Source organism: Monodelphis domestica, chromosome 1 (assembly GCF_027887165.1).
Source record: "Monodelphis domestica isolate mMonDom1 chromosome 1, mMonDom1.pri, whole genome shotgun sequence".
Lineage (NCBI taxonomy): Eukaryota > Metazoa > Chordata > Mammalia > Didelphimorphia > Didelphidae > Monodelphis > Monodelphis domestica.
Window position 1 is genome coordinate 723,123,347 of NC_077227.1, and position 19,110 is coordinate 723,142,456.

Sequence of the window (19,110 nt, forward strand, 5' to 3'; positions counted from 1 at the left end):
TCTGCTTGCAAGCAGAAACAGGAAAGCCCTTCAGTAGGCAGGGAACTCCTTTAAATAATAATTTGTGATCTCACCCAGGTGAGAATTCACTGTGATTACAAAGCATTCTGGGAAGTGAGCAAGGACTTCTGGGGGCTGGAGGCCTGGGTTCAAGTCTCCATTTTTTACATTTTTCCGTGTGATAATTTTGGGAAAGATTTTCCCCCAAAAGGATCATGAAAACATAATCAACTTAAAGATTACAATAATTTGAGGATAAGAGAGAAAAAAAAACAATAATTGATGGACACATTGACAAAAACCCAGTTAGGGGGCAGGCCCCTTTGGCATAAGAGTGTACATTCAAAATAAATGTTCAATCAACTACACCCAAAGTTCATTCTTGATCTTCTTGTGCAGCTTGTGGTCTGGAGGATTCTTCATGGTGTCTTCTCCAACAGTTCAGTTTCTGGATTCAGAGAGGTTTCATCTTTCTTTATGTAAAATTCTTCTTAAAAGGAATTTAAACTTTGCAATTTAAATAACAATATTTTTTACATTTCCCCGTGTTGTGGGTGATTGAAAAATACAGGATTACTTAGGGATGCATGGCTGACTTATGAGGTACATGAATAAATTGACAAGAGATATAAAAAAGACATCAGAAAAATCCAAATATAAAAGATAAATTTCTTACAGCAAGCCATTTGCTTTGTATGTACATGAGAGAAGAGAAGTAGCTTCAGATGTTTTAACTCAGACTTTGGGGCCTTCTCAATGCCCAATTACTTATTATTCTGCCCAAATGGACCCAGTAGAATCAGGAGCACCACCATGTCTTAGAGGAGTAGCTGCTACAGCCTTACTAGGGACAAAAACTGTTGATCTAGTATTGGGATGCCCATTAACAATTATGTTCCCACATGAAGCATTGTAGCTAAGGCATAGAACACAGGCATTTTCTGATCAGAGAATTACAAGATATGAAAAAACCTTGTTAAATAGCGAAAACATTACCTTGAAATTCTGTACAACCCTTACCCCTGCCACCTGGTTGCCAGATTTACCAACTTCAGGAGAACCATTACATAGTTCTGGAACACTAGTGTTCATGGCAGAAAAGCCTCGAGATAATCTTTTGGACACTTCCTTAGACAATCCAGATCTGATCTTATTTATTGATGGTTCCTCTTTTATAAGAGATGATATACGTTACACTGGAGCTTCTGTAGTCCCAGAATTTGCCACTGAGTGGTCAGCTTCACTACCCTCTAACATTAGCACTGAAGGAACAGAACTCATAGCTCTGAAGCACGCTTGTATAATTGCCAAGAATAAAAAGGCAACAATTTATACGGATTCTAGATATGCTTTTGGCATTTGTCACTCAGTGAGAATGCTATGGCTCCAGAGAGGACTGTAATGTCAGCTGGAAAATCTATAGCTAATGCAGAAATTATTAATGAAGTTCTTTCTGCTCTCCAGCTACCTGAAGCCCTAGCTGTAGTTCCTTGCTCCCCATCCAGGTGGCACTAACCCTGTCTCTAGAGGAAATGATCGAGCAGATACTGCTGCAAAACTAGCATCATAGAAGGGCCTGAATTAATTTTAACATTAACAACCACTGATGATTTAAATTTATCACTTTCCTATATTGAAAAGGAAGTGGAAAATGGAAATAAAAATTCAAAGCAAAACACATTAGTGGAGTATGGGTGTCATCTGAAGGAAAACCCCTGCTCCCTAGAAGTTTCTATCACCAAATTTGCCAATCTATTCATAAAAATGCTCACTTTGTCACCAAGGGCATTGTGGACTTTCTTAAGAGAGTATGGCTAGCCCCTGGTATAACCACTATAGCCTCTAATGTGTGTTCAGCCTGCTCAACCTGCCAAGCATATAACCAATATGCATTTTATGGCAAAGCCTTTGGTGGGCGTCCTCTGGCTTACACACCTTTTGAGCATCTACAGAGAGATCTCATAACAATGCCAAAGGCTGGACATTATAAATTTTGTTTAGTCATAGTAGATCAAATGACCAGATGGCTGAAAGCATTTCCTGCTACTGGATCCACAGTAGCTTTTGTTGCTAAGGTACTTTTAAAAGAAATTATTCCTTGCTTTGGCCTGCCAGCATGTATTGATTCAAATAGAGGAAGTCATTTTACTGATTCTGTCTTAAATAAGATATATTCTTGCTTAGAGATAACTCCCAAATTCCATGTTCCATATCATCCCCAAAGCTCAGGCCAAGTGGAAAGAATGAACAGAGAACTTAAAAGTATGATTGGGAAATTATGCACTGAGACACATTTTAAATGTCCTGAAATTCTCCCTCTGGCCCTATTTTATCTTAGAAGCAGGCCTAGAGGAAGCCTACACATCTCACCATTTGAGATGCTTTTTGGTCATCCACCTATACAGGCTAAACCTTTATCCCCTGCATATACATCAGTATTAGGGAGAGATACTACTATTACTTCCTATATACAGTAATTACAGCACAAACTGTATGAACTTCATGAATCCAGAGCTGCAGTACAAGCCAGACTACTAGACTATTCTCTTCATGACCTGAACCCAGGAGACAAAGTATGTACTAAGAATTTCAAGCATACTGGAGCAACTCAGCCTTCTTGGGAAGGACCATTCCAAATATTGTTAACTGCTCCAAAATCTATAAAGGTTGGAGAGAAGGACTCGGATTCATTGCTCACATGTGAAGAAAGCATCTTCTGTTGAGACTGATTGACTGTGACCTATAACATGAATTGGAAATAATAATCCATTGACAAGTGGATACTGTTTTTTGAGAACATGATGAATTCCTGATTCCCCCCCCCATTATTTTTTATTGCTTTTCTTTATTTTGATTAGAATATTTGATTTTTTCTTTATTTTTTATTTCTTGTACTAAAGGTACATAAAATTAATATTATTTTTCTGCAGTAATAGAAGTTATATATATATACACACACACATATATATATATATATATATATATATACACTTGCTATAATATTCATGCATACCCAAAAGCTTTCAACTATAGGAACCTGCCATTTATTGATAAAATGTTATGAGACTATAATTAATGTTTGTGTCTGATTCCAGAAATGGGATAAAAACAAGGAGCACAGACTTAACCTGAATTAGTGCCAAAAGAGCACACAGGAAATACTAATGTGGACTCAAAGTTGCGACATTTGACATATGTTAAGTCATAGGACTTCCTTGTATCTACACTCTTTGTGAAGTATTCATACAAGTACAAAATTGGACTATCATCCTGACTCCCTATATCCCTGAGAATGACAAAAAAATCAGATGAGGGAAAGACACTTCCCTATCAAAATAGAATTCTAGTTCCTTTCCTTCTTATAGTATGGCAACTTCCTGTAGTCTTGGATGAAAATGGGTAAGTGAAATATTACTGTATTCTGTCCTATAGACTTGTGGGATAGACACTACTTTAAATTGGACCTTTACAAGGGCCTGTTAGGAATTTATTAAACCCAAATAAGGGACTATTTTGATTGTTTCCCTTCCTTATGTTTTTGGTTGTGTTTTTCTTTTTTTTGATAATTGACTAAAAAAAACCCATAACTCAACATCTCATCCTGAGCTCAACTGGATTTTTTAACACCCACTTCAGAGGGGGGTTATAGTTTAATAAATATCCAAGATTTTGGATTTTGTTTGAGAAAGATCTTCAAGGAAGAAGCTTGATAACTCCTAAATCCAGAGAATGAACTGTTGCAGAAAGATGTCAGAAAACCTACACTACATCAAGAAGATCAATAATGAACTTTGAGTGTGGTTGATTGAACTGAAGATTGATTGAACATTTATTTGTAAATGTACACTTTTATGCCAAGGGGACTGCCCCTAATTTGGCTTTCTGTCAATGCGCCTAGCAAAACATTGGTTTTCCTTTCATTCTTTTCTATTCCTCCCTCACTACTCTAATTTCCTCTTAGAAATGGAATATTGTATAAATCTGTAGTTTGAAGTGAGTTTAGGACTACAAGATGATTCTGTTAAATGATCAATGGGGACACTAGTCTCCCAATGATCATCAGGGGGGATTGTGAATCTTAACACTACTCAGACTCTACTTCAGAAGATCTAATTAAGATAATCCCTATTTTAACAATGGAGGTACTTGATCAGGAATATATTGAGAACTTTTAAAATTACTCCACCCTACTCAGAAACTGCCTTAGGGGAAAATAAAGTTGCAAACTCCTGATTGAACAATGAAAAATCCCTAACTCATGCTTATTGTAAAGCTAGAACCTTAACCTAGGTCTATTTTTAGATCTAATACAAAAAGGGTGCTAAGTACCTATAAAGGTTAAATTAATCACGAAAAGGTCAAGCAACTTACAAAAGGCAAGTTTAACAAAAGAGGTATGAAGTACTCAGAGGATATAATCTAACCAGAGCAGGCGAGAACAAAAGAAGATGAGAACTAAGAATGGGCAGTCCTGGGGAAAAGCATCTACTGTGATTGGTAGATGTAAAAATGTAGGGGAGGTGACATAAGAGAACATTTCTTTAAAAGGAAGGGATAAGAGGAATTCAAGGGAGTTATTGAATTTGAGTTGAATTGAGTTGGAGTTTGTACTTGGAGTTGGAGTTCAGAGTTGAAGTGAGGACTGGAGCTTACTTGGAGATGATCTTGTGGTGAGTGATAAAGACTGACTCACTCTCCCTTAGGCTCAGGCCTAGGCCATTTTAGCCTAGACCCTTTTCTACTGCTTGGCTATTCTCTCTCTCTCTCTCTCTCTCTCTCTCTCTCTCTCTCTCTCTCTCTCTCTCTCTCTCTCTCTCTCTCTCTCTCTCTCTCTCCTTCCCTTAATTCCTTCATTATATTAATTAAAATCTCCATAAATCCCAGCTGACTTGGGTATTTTCATATTTGGGAATTTCCCATGGCAAAAACTTATTTAGATTTTAAGTCAAAACAGTAAAAATTAACCTTCACAGTATGGCCATATCCTTTACAGATTGGCATTTACATGTTTTTAACATTCACAATGTATAACTGTAATAGAGGGTTAGTCTGATGTTAAAAAGACAGGGAGAAAGAGTGCAGACCTTACTTCTCAAAGCAGGACTCAGGGGAGACAGATGCTGTTTAACTTGGCCAAGGGAGAGGAGAAGGGGAGTGAGTAGTTCCCCCTTCAGCCTCCCCTCAGCTATGGTTGCTCAATGCCAAACTGCCTCTTGACCTAGCTACCCTTACCTCCCTTCCCAAGTTGGGAAATCCAGGCCTTGGCAGCCTTGGGCCCTGAGAGATTCAGGCTTGGATGGCCCTGGTTCTGGCCCCGCTGGGCACTGTCCAGACCCTGGGCACCAGGAGCTGCCAGGTGGCCTTGGAGCTGCTCGGTGTCTTCTCAAACTGGTCTCTTGAGTTGGGAATTGGTAGGAGGAATGGTGTCCAATCACCAGGAGAAAGATGTAAGTCTTTCTTCATGAGCAAAATCTTGACCAGACCTTTCCTTAGGCTATCTCAGGATTGAGATAGCTAACTGCCTCTCTCTGACAGACTCTCTTGCTCTCCCAAGATTCCAGACCATCTCCTGGGGACCCTCCACTTCTGTGGCTGATGCTCTAGCCATTATCCAGACTGTAACTCCAGTTCTAGGGTTTTAAACTATCACATAACCCAGATCAAATTGCTTACCATCTTGGAGATAGGGTGATGGTCGAGGGAAGGAGGTAGATAATATGGATCCTATAACTTCAGAAAACTTATGTGGAAAATTGTTATTACATGCAATTGAGAACAAAGTAATGATGCCTCTGTCCCATCAGTGAGCAAAGGAGAAGTAGATGAGATGATAATGGCTCTTGAAGCAGTGCCTAGGCAGGTTTTTGTTCAGAGCTGGATCACTATGAGAGGACACCTATCTACCTGAAGGCAATAATAGTGTGTGATGTCCTCAGGTTCCACACTGGCAATGGTAAGAGAGAAATCTGTCCCAGAGTCACTGCTACTGAACTGGTCAGAAACCCCAGTGAGCAGAATGGAAGCATAACTAATGATGAGCCTCGGAATCTGAACTGGGAGCTGGTGGAAGCAAAATATGTTGTTGCCAGTGATTTGAACAGCCCTGAAAACATGGTAGCCTCTCTCTCTTGGAGTCAGACAGGAAGGATAGAGACTGAGTGAGAGCCCAATGGCCCCTTTGGCACCTGCAACCATAAATACAAAAATTAAAATTACAGATGATTAGACCCATGATTATAGCAGGACCAATCACTGTTACCGTTGTGAGTTAAATCCTTGAATGCTGAGATAAACTGCATCATAACCAATGTGGGGAGAACTGGTCAATAAGTTCCTAAGATCCAAACACCTTCTAATAATTCATTTGAAATGGACAAGAGGTGATGAGGATTTCCCAATAGTCAAATTATTTCTCAGGGCAGTCTCTGATCTTCCTCCCTCACCTGGGATGCAGAGAATTAGCAGGCAGAGCAGCTGAGTCTGAGACCCCATCTCCCTGAGGTGTCTGAGCTTTGGCTCCCCAGCAGCTCCTTCCCAGCTGCCTCTTTATAGCTGCACTCCTCAGCTGACCATCTCTCTTGGACATGAGCCATGCAAAACAAGAAAGGAGGGGGGGTGATTTGGAGCTCAGAGGCAAGAGGAGAAGGAGGAGCCTTCGGTTTCTGTTCATATTTAAAGTACTGGAGTTCAGAACTTTGATCTATTATTAGGGAAATCAGCCCTATCATTAAATCATTAGAACCTTGTCTTTTATCTTTAACATCACATATTTCTACACTGGAACATCTGAACCAAGAAGAAACTAACCCAACAATAATAGTGAGGAACTTAAATCTTCCCATCTGAAAACTAGATAAATTTGTCCCAAAAAAGACTTAAGGAAGAAATTAAGAAGCTGGATAGAATTTTAGATAATTTAAATAGGACCAATATCTAGTGATCCCCAATATATGTGCTTGAGATTAGCAGTAGATCTATGTCCAAACATACACACAATCCAAATATTGTTTCTGGTAGACCAACAATGGTTTAGAGAGCATAAATATTCTGAAAAAGTTTTATTTTAACATTCATATTGTTGAAGTAATCCTGCACACTCGTCAGGAGTTGTGGCATTGGAACAAAGGTTCCACTGAGTATGACCCAGCTGGAAAGACTTGGTTTTGGAAAGAATGTGGCAACAGATTGTGCCTGCTGCCTAAGGATCAATCTAGCTAAATGTGGTTTTGGTAATGTATGTTAAATGAATTAATTAATTAAAGACCAGACTGGTTAAGTGGATGAAATTAAATGTGATTGGAACATGGAGAAACAGGCCTAATACATTTCTAGAAAAGCTATGAATTGTATTTTAGCAACAAAATGGAAATATACATGAAGAGTGGTAAAGTTGTTCATGTTCATTAACCTAGGGATGCCATTACTAGGAGCCTTAAGGACATTATGGAAAGAGTTTATGGATGCTTTGTGTATAATGACAAAATATTTGGAAATAACACAAATGTAATGACTGGGGAATGGCTGACTAGATTGTACCATTTGAATGTAATGGGTTATATTAAGTTATTAGAAATGAAAGACATTGGAAAAATAAAGAAAATAAGTTAAATACATGAAGAGATAGAGAAGAGAATAAAAATAATACAAAGCACACATACAAAATTTGCCTGTTTTAAACCAATTCTAAACAATGAGAAGATTGTGATTTTTGACTAATTTTTTCCATTTGTTTATTAAAATTTTTCTGATGGTGGTGGTAGTTGCTAACTATATATTAGAAAAAACTGAAAAAACCAAACCAACCTGGCTGTCCCTCATTCATTTATCTAATGGCTTTTATGCCCCCTTCCAGAGAGTTCGCTAAACATTTGCCTCTGTGGAAGAGGCATGAAGAGAGAAAGGTTTTGAAGGACATGACAAGATGCAGGACCTCCCACTCAATGAATGAAATGGATATTCATACGATTTTGTGGTTAGTTCACACTGTTTTATAGTTAGTTCACACCTTCTTCTGGTTAAAATGGGTAGATATACTCCAAAATACTGGGTTAACACATTTCGTGGAATAAAATCTAAAAATAGACAGGAAATTATAATTTAATCTTCACAATAAAGGAAGAGCGAAGTATCTTCATTGTTACAATCAGGAGATAGCCAAATCCAATCTTCACATTACCAAGAGTAAGTAGTATTAGCATTAAAATTCAAATTTCTTTGTAATGGTTTTGTTCAAACATTTATTGTACTGAGTTTATTGTAAAACCCTAAAACAACCCTTACCCAAGCATTTTTGCATAAAATTCCTTAGAGTAGATAATGTTAGCATAGAATAAGGATAGAGTAATTGAGGGAAGTTTATTATTTTGGGGGGGAGTAGTTAGTAATTAGATTTAATAGACTGGTAAGTATAATAAAAATAAATGACTTTGGGAAGGTCACAACAGAAAAAGGGGACAATTGTGGAAAGGAAAACTGAAGTAAGTTTTGGACTTTCTGTAATTCAGGTGGAATAAATAGTAGTTGGAATGTTAGAGAGAAGATGTTGACAAGAGTGACAGTTGGAGAGAGAAGCGAGTTGAAGAGTGACAGTTGTTCTGGGGCTCTCTTTCCTGGCCCTCAGAGTGGAAGGAGCACTCTGTCTTGGGATAGAAGTACCTCTATTCCTGATGTTCCCAACTATGTGCTCTACCTGGATTCCTGTGATCATGTCATCGGACAAAAGGATTTAAGGGGAGTGGTTTGAACTGTAAGGCCAGTCTTTAGGGGCATCAGCCTGAAGAGGCAGGCCCAAGCATCTCGGAAGCTCAGAACCTATTTTTCCTCTTGCTGTCTACTGTTAAGACTTTGAATTTGAGAAAGCTGGCACAGATTAGCATAGACAGGAATAAAAGAAACCCTCCACCAGCCTGGGAGGCCTGGCCTCAGCTCAAAAGCTAAGACAGACTCAAGCCCAATCTAGGGAAATCCCAATTCCCTCTTCCCTGATATCTCCCCAATCCAACTTGTTATTAAAATTAATCTTTATTTAAGTAACCCCAGTCAGATAAGAGGATTATCATTTCAAAGGAACATAGAGGGAGCTGAAACAAAGAGGAGCAATTCAACCCTAAATGGTCCTTATTGGACCCCTCCTGGGTGACCTTAGTCTGGGTGGAGGCATGTTCCTCAGGAGGGTCCATGCTTACCTGCTCTGGAGCATCTTCAACATAAATCATTAGAGAAGACGTCCCCTCAGGCTATCATAGTTAGCCCATTTCTAGGGAGCCCAAATTTTCAAAGATAGCCTCTCAGTAGGGGGTATCTCCCTCCTTTTACTTCACTAGCTGCCATATTCCCTCCCTCTCTTCAACTCCTCCATTCCCTGTCACAAAACCTTCCTAATCCCCAGGACCCCCTTCAATCCTCTACAATTCCTTTAACTATTACACTAGAAGGGGTATTGGGCTGCCTACCAGACTAAAAGTATAGAGTCATTGTGCTGACCCCATGGTTGTATGCCTGTGTTAGGGCCATACACGAAAAATGAAATTTACAGATATTTCCATCCCAAATATTCACACAAACAGCTATACAGGTTATTTGTGTCCAAGCTGTGGTAGAGACAGCCTAGCTGATCATATGAGAGCAAAATGCTTTCAGAATTAGCATACATGTTCCACTTCAATCCCCCCCCCCCAGAATATCACCAAAAGATCATCTTTACAGAATTAAACCTAAAGATTTTTAGGCACCCACTTAGGTGAAATACCCCCTCCTTTTTCTCCCTTAGGCTTAACCTCTAGAAGAATCATATTCAGATTTCCCACACCCACTACAAGCCAGGGATGACAGGCACGTTAATCATTTCTCAGGCACAAGCTGGTGGGACACACTTAGCCAAGATTGCAGTGTTTCGTGGATTCTGCATTAGTAAAACCACAAATAAGCTGTTAAAATGTATGTGAAGGGGTAAAAGGGGAAGCCTGGAGTTAGTGTATAAAGTTGTTATTCCAGTGAGTCAATGAACAAAACCCCTCCAGGGAACTTCCCTCCCTGACTGGGCAGATGGCTGAGAGTTGTTCTCTCTCCCAGATCAGTTCCCAATAGAGAGTGGAAATAGTGAATGATTTGACAGGGGGTGGGAGGGTTCCCCTAGATGATGTTATTTGCCCCTAGTCTTGGTGGATTAACTGGTTGACTTGGAGAGAAACTTCCTTCCTTCTGTTAGAGAGACAATGTCTGCCCTGACAGTGTTGAGTGTAATGGCTGTGAAGAGCCAAGCACAAGTGTGACCAAGAAAGAGACACTGAAGGAAAATAGGGAAATGGCGTTTTGTCAGGGCTTGGCTTATGCCTGACTTTTCCTCAATGGCCCCCTTGGTCAACTCCAGCTAGGGCGAGAACCAATGGCTGCCACGCCAAGGTCTGACAGAACTTGGGCTTAAAGATGGATTCTCAGGCCAAAGTAAACCCTTCATCCTAAAAGCCTTTTTCTCTCCTTCAAGAGATCTGACTGCATTTGTCTCAAAGGGGTTTAATGAACAGGGTAGAGGCTGGGGATGGAGAGTGGGAGCAGGTAGCCTCAAACTCACGTAAGAGTGTGGAGTCTCTTTAGCCTAGCCAAAGGCTAAGGCTCCAGCCACAGCTTCTTGATTCCTCTCTTCTTCTTTCTGTCTGCTGTCTTAATCTAAATGAATGGATTCAAGTCTTTCTTCAGGTGCTCCTTAGAGACTCAATTGGGTTTCAGGCTGCTTCAGGGGGATTTCAGGGCTCAGCCCTTCCAGCTGTGGTAAATGTTCAGCTAGCCCTGTTAGTTTGCTCCATGAGACAGCTACACTCCTGGGTCTTCAAAGTTCAAAGAAAAGGTTGGGAAAATCCTCCGGTAATCAGGGATTCAAGCCCTGAGGCAGGAAATCAGCTTCTTCCTGCTCAGAATTCAGGAAACCAACTCTCCCTCTTCAGTTCTTTTCTGTTCCTTCTAACTGCTATTCTGGTCCATCAAAGTCTCTCCATAACATTCCAAAGCTTCTCTCTGTGCAAGGCTCCCTTACAAATCACGGAGTCCTCAGAGCAGCCCTACCCTCAGATTCATGGCTCTGTCCCTTGTGTCTATCACTTCTCTGGGAAGAGGTGGGGACACACGTCATCATGGTTCCCAAAATATTCTAGTCCTGCCCTAGTTCTAGAACCCTGTGATGGAATATCACAGGATTATCAGAGTTTTCTCTAAGAATAATAATTAATATTAAATAAATATTTCTCTAATAAAAAAGCGATGCTCTTATGGCTGGATACCCCATTTTCAATGGACACAGATAGGCTGATGTCCAGACAGACAAGGCAGCCTGGAGAGAGAAAGGATGAGTGGCCAAGAGAAAGGAAAGCTGTCCGAAGGCAACAAGAATATTTAGCTTGGAGAAGAACCCACAAAGGAAAACAGGATAATTGCCTTCAGGCCTTCCAATAGTGATCACAAGGAAGAGAATCATGATTTGATCTGCTTGGCACCACACCACACAAAAGTAGCCAATAAGTTGAAGGTACAGAATAGCAAACTTTGCATTGATCTAAGAGTGATTAAGCACCTTCAAGCATTCAAAGGGCTGTCACAAGGAAGAGGGGCACGACGTGTTCTTCTTGGTACCAAACTACAGGATGTGGCCAAGGAGTGGGAGGGACAGAGAGACAAACTTCACACTTAAAGCAAGAAGAGCCTCCTGGCCATGAGAAGGGAATAAAGTGTAACCACTGATCCATGACTGGAGGTCAGAATCATTATAATGACAGCTCATGTGTCTGCAGTGCTCAGTAAGTCCCAGACTGACTGCTAAGCACTTTATACCTCAGATCTCTCCTTATCCTCACAACTACCCTAGGAGGAAGGTGCTGCTCTGATGCAACTTTGTGAAACAAGAGAACTGAAATGAAGGCTAAGTGAGTTTTCCAGCATATATGAGCCAGGAAGGCTCTGAGGCTGGATTTGAATCAGGTCTATTTGTCTCCATGCCTGACTCTAACCACTGCACCACCTATACGCCCAGATAGCTCTGCCCCCTGCACTGCAAGTCTTCATGCAAAGGGTCTAGAATGCTTGATGAAGATTTGGAAAGGGAAGCCTTGGTCAGGTGTGAGTGAGACAAACCCACCTTTGGGGTGACATCCAATGACTGAGGAGGCGCCACTCCATGATTGTTGGATGGGAAGAGACCAGGCTCAGCACCCATCCCAGGCCCAGCAGTCTCCTGTGAGACTCAGAAACCTCCCTCTGAGGCAGCCCAGACAAGTTGCCCAGCTGTGGGGGGAGGAGGAGCCCCTGGGACAGTGGGGGCTCCCTCAGCAGCTGCCTGGGCAGGTTTTTGTTCAGAGCAGAACCACTGTGAGAGGATAACTATTACTCTGCAGGCAGTAATATTCCCCGATGTCCTCTGGTTCCACACCACTGATGGTAAGAGAGAAATCTGTCCCAGAGCCACTGCCACTGAACCGGGCAGGGACCCCAGAGTGTAGGTTGGAGGCCCAGTAAATGAGGGACCTGGGAGACTGGCCTGGGGGCTTCTGGTACCAGTTTATGTCATTACTAACACTCTGACTGGCCCTGCAGGACAGGGTGACCCTCTCTCCCAGAGACACAGCCACAGAGGATGGAGACTGGGTCAGCCCAATGGCCCCTCTGGAACCTGCAAGCAGAAGGACAAAGAAAAAATTACAAACATTCATTCTCCAAAGTACCAGGATGAATCACTGATGTAATGTGGTGAGGGAGATCCTCAGGTGCCAACCCAGACTGCCTCCTGACAATGAGGGCACAGATGGCCCCTCCATCCCTCACAATCACCCACAACCCAATTCTCCCCAGATTGACAGGAGACAAGCAGGGCTTCATAGGACTCCTTAAACAATTTCCCAGGACAATCTCTGATCTTCCTCCCTCACCTGGGATGCAGAGAAGCAGGAGGCAGAACAGCTGAGCCTGAGACCCCATCATCTCCCTGTGCCTGAGCTCTGGCTCCCCAGCAGCTCCCTCCCAGCTGCCCCTTTATAGCTGCCCTCCCCAGCTGGCCTCATTTCCTCAGCAGGAGCCATGCAAAACAAGAGGGTGGGGAGGGGGGAGTTTGAGGCTGGGTGGCAGGAGTGGGAGCAGAGGCAGGTTTCTGCTCAATGGGCAGGTTTCAGTGACCTTACCCTCTTTGAAGATCTGATCTTTGATCTAAGTTAGGGACAGCAGCCTCTGTGGAACCCTGACATGGAATTTCCCAGGAGAGTCAGAACCTTCTCTTTTCTCCTGAACCTCACATACTTCTACAATGGAACCAGTGAAAGGCATCAACCTGGTAGCCATTCATCCAATGGCTTCTTTGGCTCCTTCTAGAGAGTTCATCCAGCATTTGCCCCTGTGCAAATATACCATACAAGCTTGTCTTTCCCCTCCATACTAAGTCCAATAGACAGTACTATGACAGTCCAATCACTGGAGAGGGATGCAGAGATATTAAATTCAGTGAAATAGAAAGGAAACTCAAGGGGGGAGATGTCTGTCTTTGAGTTTTGTCTCTGTTCCTCCTCTATCTCCTGTGAAAGTATAAGAAGCTGAGCTTTGGATTCCTTTGGTGACTCCACTTACTCCTCTGAGTCTTGTGTACAAGAGGCATTCCTGACTCTCCAAGGAGATCCTGATGCACTCAAGAAATTTTCCCATTGATCCCGATTGTTTAATCTATCCAAGTGATGTAGGAATGCAGCATGTGAAGCCTCATTTCAGTTGATAATGAATCACGAGCTACCCTTGCAAATATCCACGCTCACAAGACCCACAAAAGACAGATCTGAGAAGTTACCAGAAACAGATTCCACACCTCAGACTCTGAAGGCAGCTGATGGGGCTGTGGAAACAATTCTGGGTCTGGAATCAAGAAGCCCTGAAATAAATTCTGTGTATGTGGGGAGGGGGAGTAGTCACTCATGCTCTATTTGCCTCAGTTTCTTATAAGTATAAAATGGGAAAAATAATAGCAGCCAATCTCAATTGTGAGGAACAAATGAAATTATATGTATTAAAAGCCCTTAAAGCACATAGTAGGCACTGTGCAAGTGCTTACTGCTTTCCTTTCATCCTATAGCCACCAAAGTTACTAATCCCAAAGCAGCTCTACTCTGGTTGGAGGGAGGAAAGAGAGGAGAGAGAGAAAATGAACCATGTAACCATGGAAAAACATTAAAAAAAATAAAATTATATATATGTATGTATGTATATGTATATATTAAAAGCTGCTCTAACTCTTCTTCCATCCCCAGAAATGTACAGTGTCAGAGACTTTGCCCCCCTGACTTGCCAGGCTTCAGCAGGATTTTTTGACCTAGAGGCAGTGTCATGCTCTGATGCCCCTCTATGGGGTCAGTGATGGATGGTTCTAGTTGTTCTCAGCAGTTGTCATCAATTACTGTGCCCCATCAGGATCCCTGTCCCTGTCTTCCCCAACCCCAGCAGGCTCGCAGATCTCCTCTGCTCTCAGCAAAGGAAGGTCATTTCTGTCTACAAACACTTTATCCACCATCCCTGATCCCTGCCTTGCTGAAGTCCTCTGGTTGTTCTCAGCCTCCATCTGATGATGCTTTTCTCCTTTCCCACACAACCACATATATCACCACTGACCCATCTAGGATGAAGACACACCAGCATCACCCCTCCTTTAGTGAGGCAAAATAGTGGCATGTCCCATTCCAGAGAAATTTTTCTCTCCTGGGCAGAACTGCCATGCAAGAGGCCTCTCAAGTGCTCTTGGAACCTTGCTCACTTGTCCTTTCAATCTTCTCTCAGCTCACTATGCTTCATCCAGGTATTCCCACTTGTCTTCTTTCTCCCTGGGGTCTAGGAAGTGTCTTTGCTCCAATCAGTTTGTGCTTTTGCGGAAAAGTAATGCCTAAGTCCATGGTATTATGACTAATTTCATCATTTTTATTGTGAAATCTTATTGATATCATTTGGTTTTACATCACAGTCACTTCCAAATATCTCTCAGCTCCCTCCTCTTCCCAGTGAGATCTCCTTCATAACAAAGATTTAAAAAGAAAGCGGTGGGGGTGGAGGGAAGTCAACCAGCAAACCAACTGCTCCTGACAGCAAATGTCATATGACAAAAAAAGGAGGACTAGGTCAGGTTTATTCACTTCCCCTCCTGGGTGAAGCTTGGTCATGATGATTCTCTGGTACACTTTTATTTTCATAGTTACTTTTGGGTTGACATTGTTATTGCACTGTATGGATTGTTTGGGGTATATGTGGTGCTCAGGGAGGGGTAGTATCTCTGGGATGGAGGGCTTGTCGTGCCCTTCTAGGGCAGCCCTCCAGCCTCTGACCCTCACCTGACACACAGCTCTCACTTGTGGCTCCCAGTAGCTGCTAGCATGCGGCACTGGCCACACCCCGGGCAAAGGCTTCGACAGACCAGTTAAACCTTGTGAGGGCAGCCATCGGGTCGTCGTGGACCCCTGGTGAACCAGGGCTTTGCTCACCCAGCATGTGAAGACTGCTTCGGCAGAACAGGTGGAAGAAACCAACAAGAAAGTTCAACGGCTGAGAGGGCGACGCAGCAAAGCACTGTGGAGTGCTCAGGGCGTGTTGGAGCACAAAGGACAACATGGCCATCCAATGCCGCTGAGGAAGTCTCCAGGTGTAACGACTTTTCGTGCCACTGGACCCAGGCTTCCAACACCAAGAGAGTGGGACTGTCTCTGTGCATCGACTTTTCCATTTAAATCTCCTTCACACACAAGTGTCTTTGTGCACACTCATCTATACACCACAGATGAAAACACACAAAGACAATCATCATCCTCGGTTACCGAGAGGTTACTACTACTATATGGATTGTTTTCCTCATTTCCCAAGTCATGAAAATGATAGAGTTGTGATATATGTAAAACTGTCTCCAATGAAATCAAAGGGAGTGTCAAGTAGAATTATTTGAAGAGACAGATGATGGAGAGGAGCCTGCTGCCTTCGCTAATCACAATTCAGAAGTTATGAAGAAGTTTTGGAATGAAGTGTACCATTAAAGGAGTGAACGATCAAAAAAAATGATTTAGCATATTCTGACCAGAGCAGAAGATAACTGTTAGGTGACTCCTGCTCCACTGTGTTCTTTTCCTGTGAAGATAAAATAGGGAAGGGTCCCATTCCTTCTGGAAGGACCATTGTGAAATTAGAGAAGGGCAGGACAAAGGGGCATCAGAAGATTCTGGCTGAGTTATCTGCTTTCTTGGAGGGAACAGATTTCACTGAGTGTTTGGCAAAGTGTGCTTGACAAAGACAAAGCTTTTGTGGAATTCTACCATACTGAGACCACTCAGGGAGTTTCCTACCCAGTTTGGTGACCCTTGGAGAGTATTTTCAATTCAAGGCACTCCATGCTCAAATGGACTAAGACAGACTGATGTCCAGACAGAGGGAAGAAGCCAGAACAGTGAAATGACTAAAAGGTCAAGATCTTTGAGAACTGATTTATGAAACCATTGATGCTAAGTGGAGACAATGGCCAACACTAAGAAACCTAATAAGTCTCTTGAAGCATTCAAAGGGTCATCATAAGAAGATAGAATTGATCTTATTTTCCTTGTCCACATATGATAGAAATACAAACAATGGATAGAAATCTTAAAGATTAATGACCAGATCACTCAAAATGAGAATTCTTTAAAAGTTGAAACGGTTCCCTATAATTGGAGGTCATTGCTTATACTGAAGTTCTTCAGATATATAAGTCACTTGGTCTCTGCCTCAGTACCTTGATAGGGATAATAATAGCATCTTCCTTTAGGGTTGTTGTAAAGATCAAATGAGGCAATCTTTGTAAAGAACTTAGGACAATGCCTAGAAAATGGTCTGTACTATAAAAATGATGATTATTATAATGACTATTATGATGTTATCTTTATTCTGAGGACATCCAAAGTTCACTTAGTGCAGAGGTGGAAGAAGATATTTGGGGACCATTAGGTTTAAGTCAGCTTGCCACCTCTGGGACTTCTTTAAAAGATTAGATTTTCTCATTGCCTAGTTCTTGGGTGAGGTGGGAAAATCAAAACATGGAAATATCCCAGATCCTCATCTTTCTCATAGACCTACAAAGTCTTTGAGGCAGGCAGTATATGCTGTCTCTGTCCCAGAAGTAAGGAAAAGAGAAGCAGCCAAGATAACCATATCTCCTGGAGCAGCTGCCCTGGGCAGGTTTTTGTTGTGACAGGATAACTATTGACTTGCAGGCACTGATAGACTGAAGTGTCTTCAGGTTCAATATTGCTGATGCAGAGAGAAAAATCTGTCCCAGATCTACTGCCACTGAACTGGGAGGAAGCCAGAGTTCAGGGTAGAAGTAGATTTAATGATGAGTCTAGGAATCTGGCCTGGGAGGTGTTGGAAACAGTGTATTGTAATAGGTAAATAATAACTGGTGTAATGATAACCAAACTATTATTAATAAACTATTATAACTATTAGTGATAATAATAATACTATGTAATGGTCAGTTATTGTAATCAGCTAAAGCTGTCAGGGCGAAGCTGGTTTCAGGTGGTGGATGGATGGCAACTGATCAAACTGAAGCTGCTTTTGAAACAGCTAATGCTGATATATTATACTGTTATACAGACAGTATATGGATGAAAGGCCTGGGGCAGTCTAATACAACCTATTTATTATGGGGGAGAGGAATGGATAGGAAATAGGAGGAGAGAAATTAGGAGCTGTGAAATCCTTAAACTACAGTATCTAAATAACACAACCCCCGCGAAACTGGCTCCTCATAGAGCTTCTTCTTTGTCTACCAAAGTAGACACTACTCTTAACTATACTCTCTGACCAAAGATGAAATTCCATCTTACTATCTTATCCTAAGCTAAATTATAAAATCTTTAAATTGATATGAATTCTTTCTCTTCAAACACCTCCTTAAAATAATATATTAAATCAACTTTCAAATGTAACTGTCAGTTTCTCTGCATAGAGACTGACACAGCTCCTCTTTCTCTCTCCCCTCCAATGGTCCATCAGTTCACACAAAACAGCTCATTGGCTCCCCCTGTGGCTCAGAGGGGGAAAGCTTTCAGTAAACACTCTGTTTAGTATATATCTCAACTCTCAAATAAAAAGTATCTAAAGTTACTAAAATCTTCTTTTCTGTCAGAGAATGACCTAGCCACCAACTGTCTCCAAAACAAGTCAGAGAGACTAGACCCAGAACACCCAATTGACTCTCTTTTATCCTGGGCTTTTTAAAGTGAGCACTACAAATTCTGTGTGTCTTCCCTCTTAAAGGGGACAGCATACAAGTAGACAAATCCTTTCTCTTACCTGAAACCTGTTCTTAATTGTAAAGATGAAAATTAATATACAATAACTATTATATTTTTAAAGTTTATTAATAATAACTAATGTTTTAAATAAGCTAACTAAACCAGTCCTTGGTGACAAGAGAAGAGAGGCATAGGGAGGAGCTACAGAACATAGAAACAATTACATGAAGATGTAAATGTGTGCAAAGGGAAAAGCATTCTGGGTAATGTCATTTTAGGTGTTCAACATTTTCCCAACTGTACATTTTCCCCTGTGATCCTATTGGGAGACCAGTCTCCCCAAAAAGATCATGGGAACATGACTAATTTTAAAATGGCAATAATTTGTGAATAAAAGAAAAATAAAAGAGAAAAAAATAAGACCAATGATTGCTATAGTGACAAAAAGCCAATTAGAGGGCAGTCCCCTTTGGCATAAGAGTATACATTCAAAACAAATGCTTTCAATCTCCCAAAGTTCAAATTCTCCACATCTCAAAGTTCACTATGGATCTTCTAGTGCAGCGTATGGTCTCTGCAGGCATCTTTATGCTGCCTTCTCAAAACAGGTTTGTCTTCTGAATTCTTGGATGTAGTCTCTTGTTTCTTATCTTAAAATTACTCTCAAAGGAATTTAAATTTTGCATTATAGGATAATAATACAGTCTTTCCTCAGGAGGGTAGTGACAAACACATGGATCATTCAGGGATGCATGACTGAGTTATGACTGATATGAATCAATTGGCAAAAGAAATCAAAAACATCAAAAAATCCAAACAAAAGAAAAATAATAATTTGTGGATA

General features: G+C 41.4%; 1 gene segment (V, D, J or C); it reads right to left on the minus strand.

The window, feature by feature from the left end:
• Window positions 1-9,641: 9,641 nt before the first annotated feature.
• On the minus strand, window positions 9,642-12,960 carry LOC107650657 (immunoglobulin kappa variable 1-6-like). The segment is given in 3 exon segments: window positions 9,642-9,697; window positions 12,374-12,655; window positions 12,912-12,960. Coding segments are annotated over 3 exon segments (387 nt in total).
• Window positions 12,961-19,110: the final 6,150 nt, after the last annotated feature.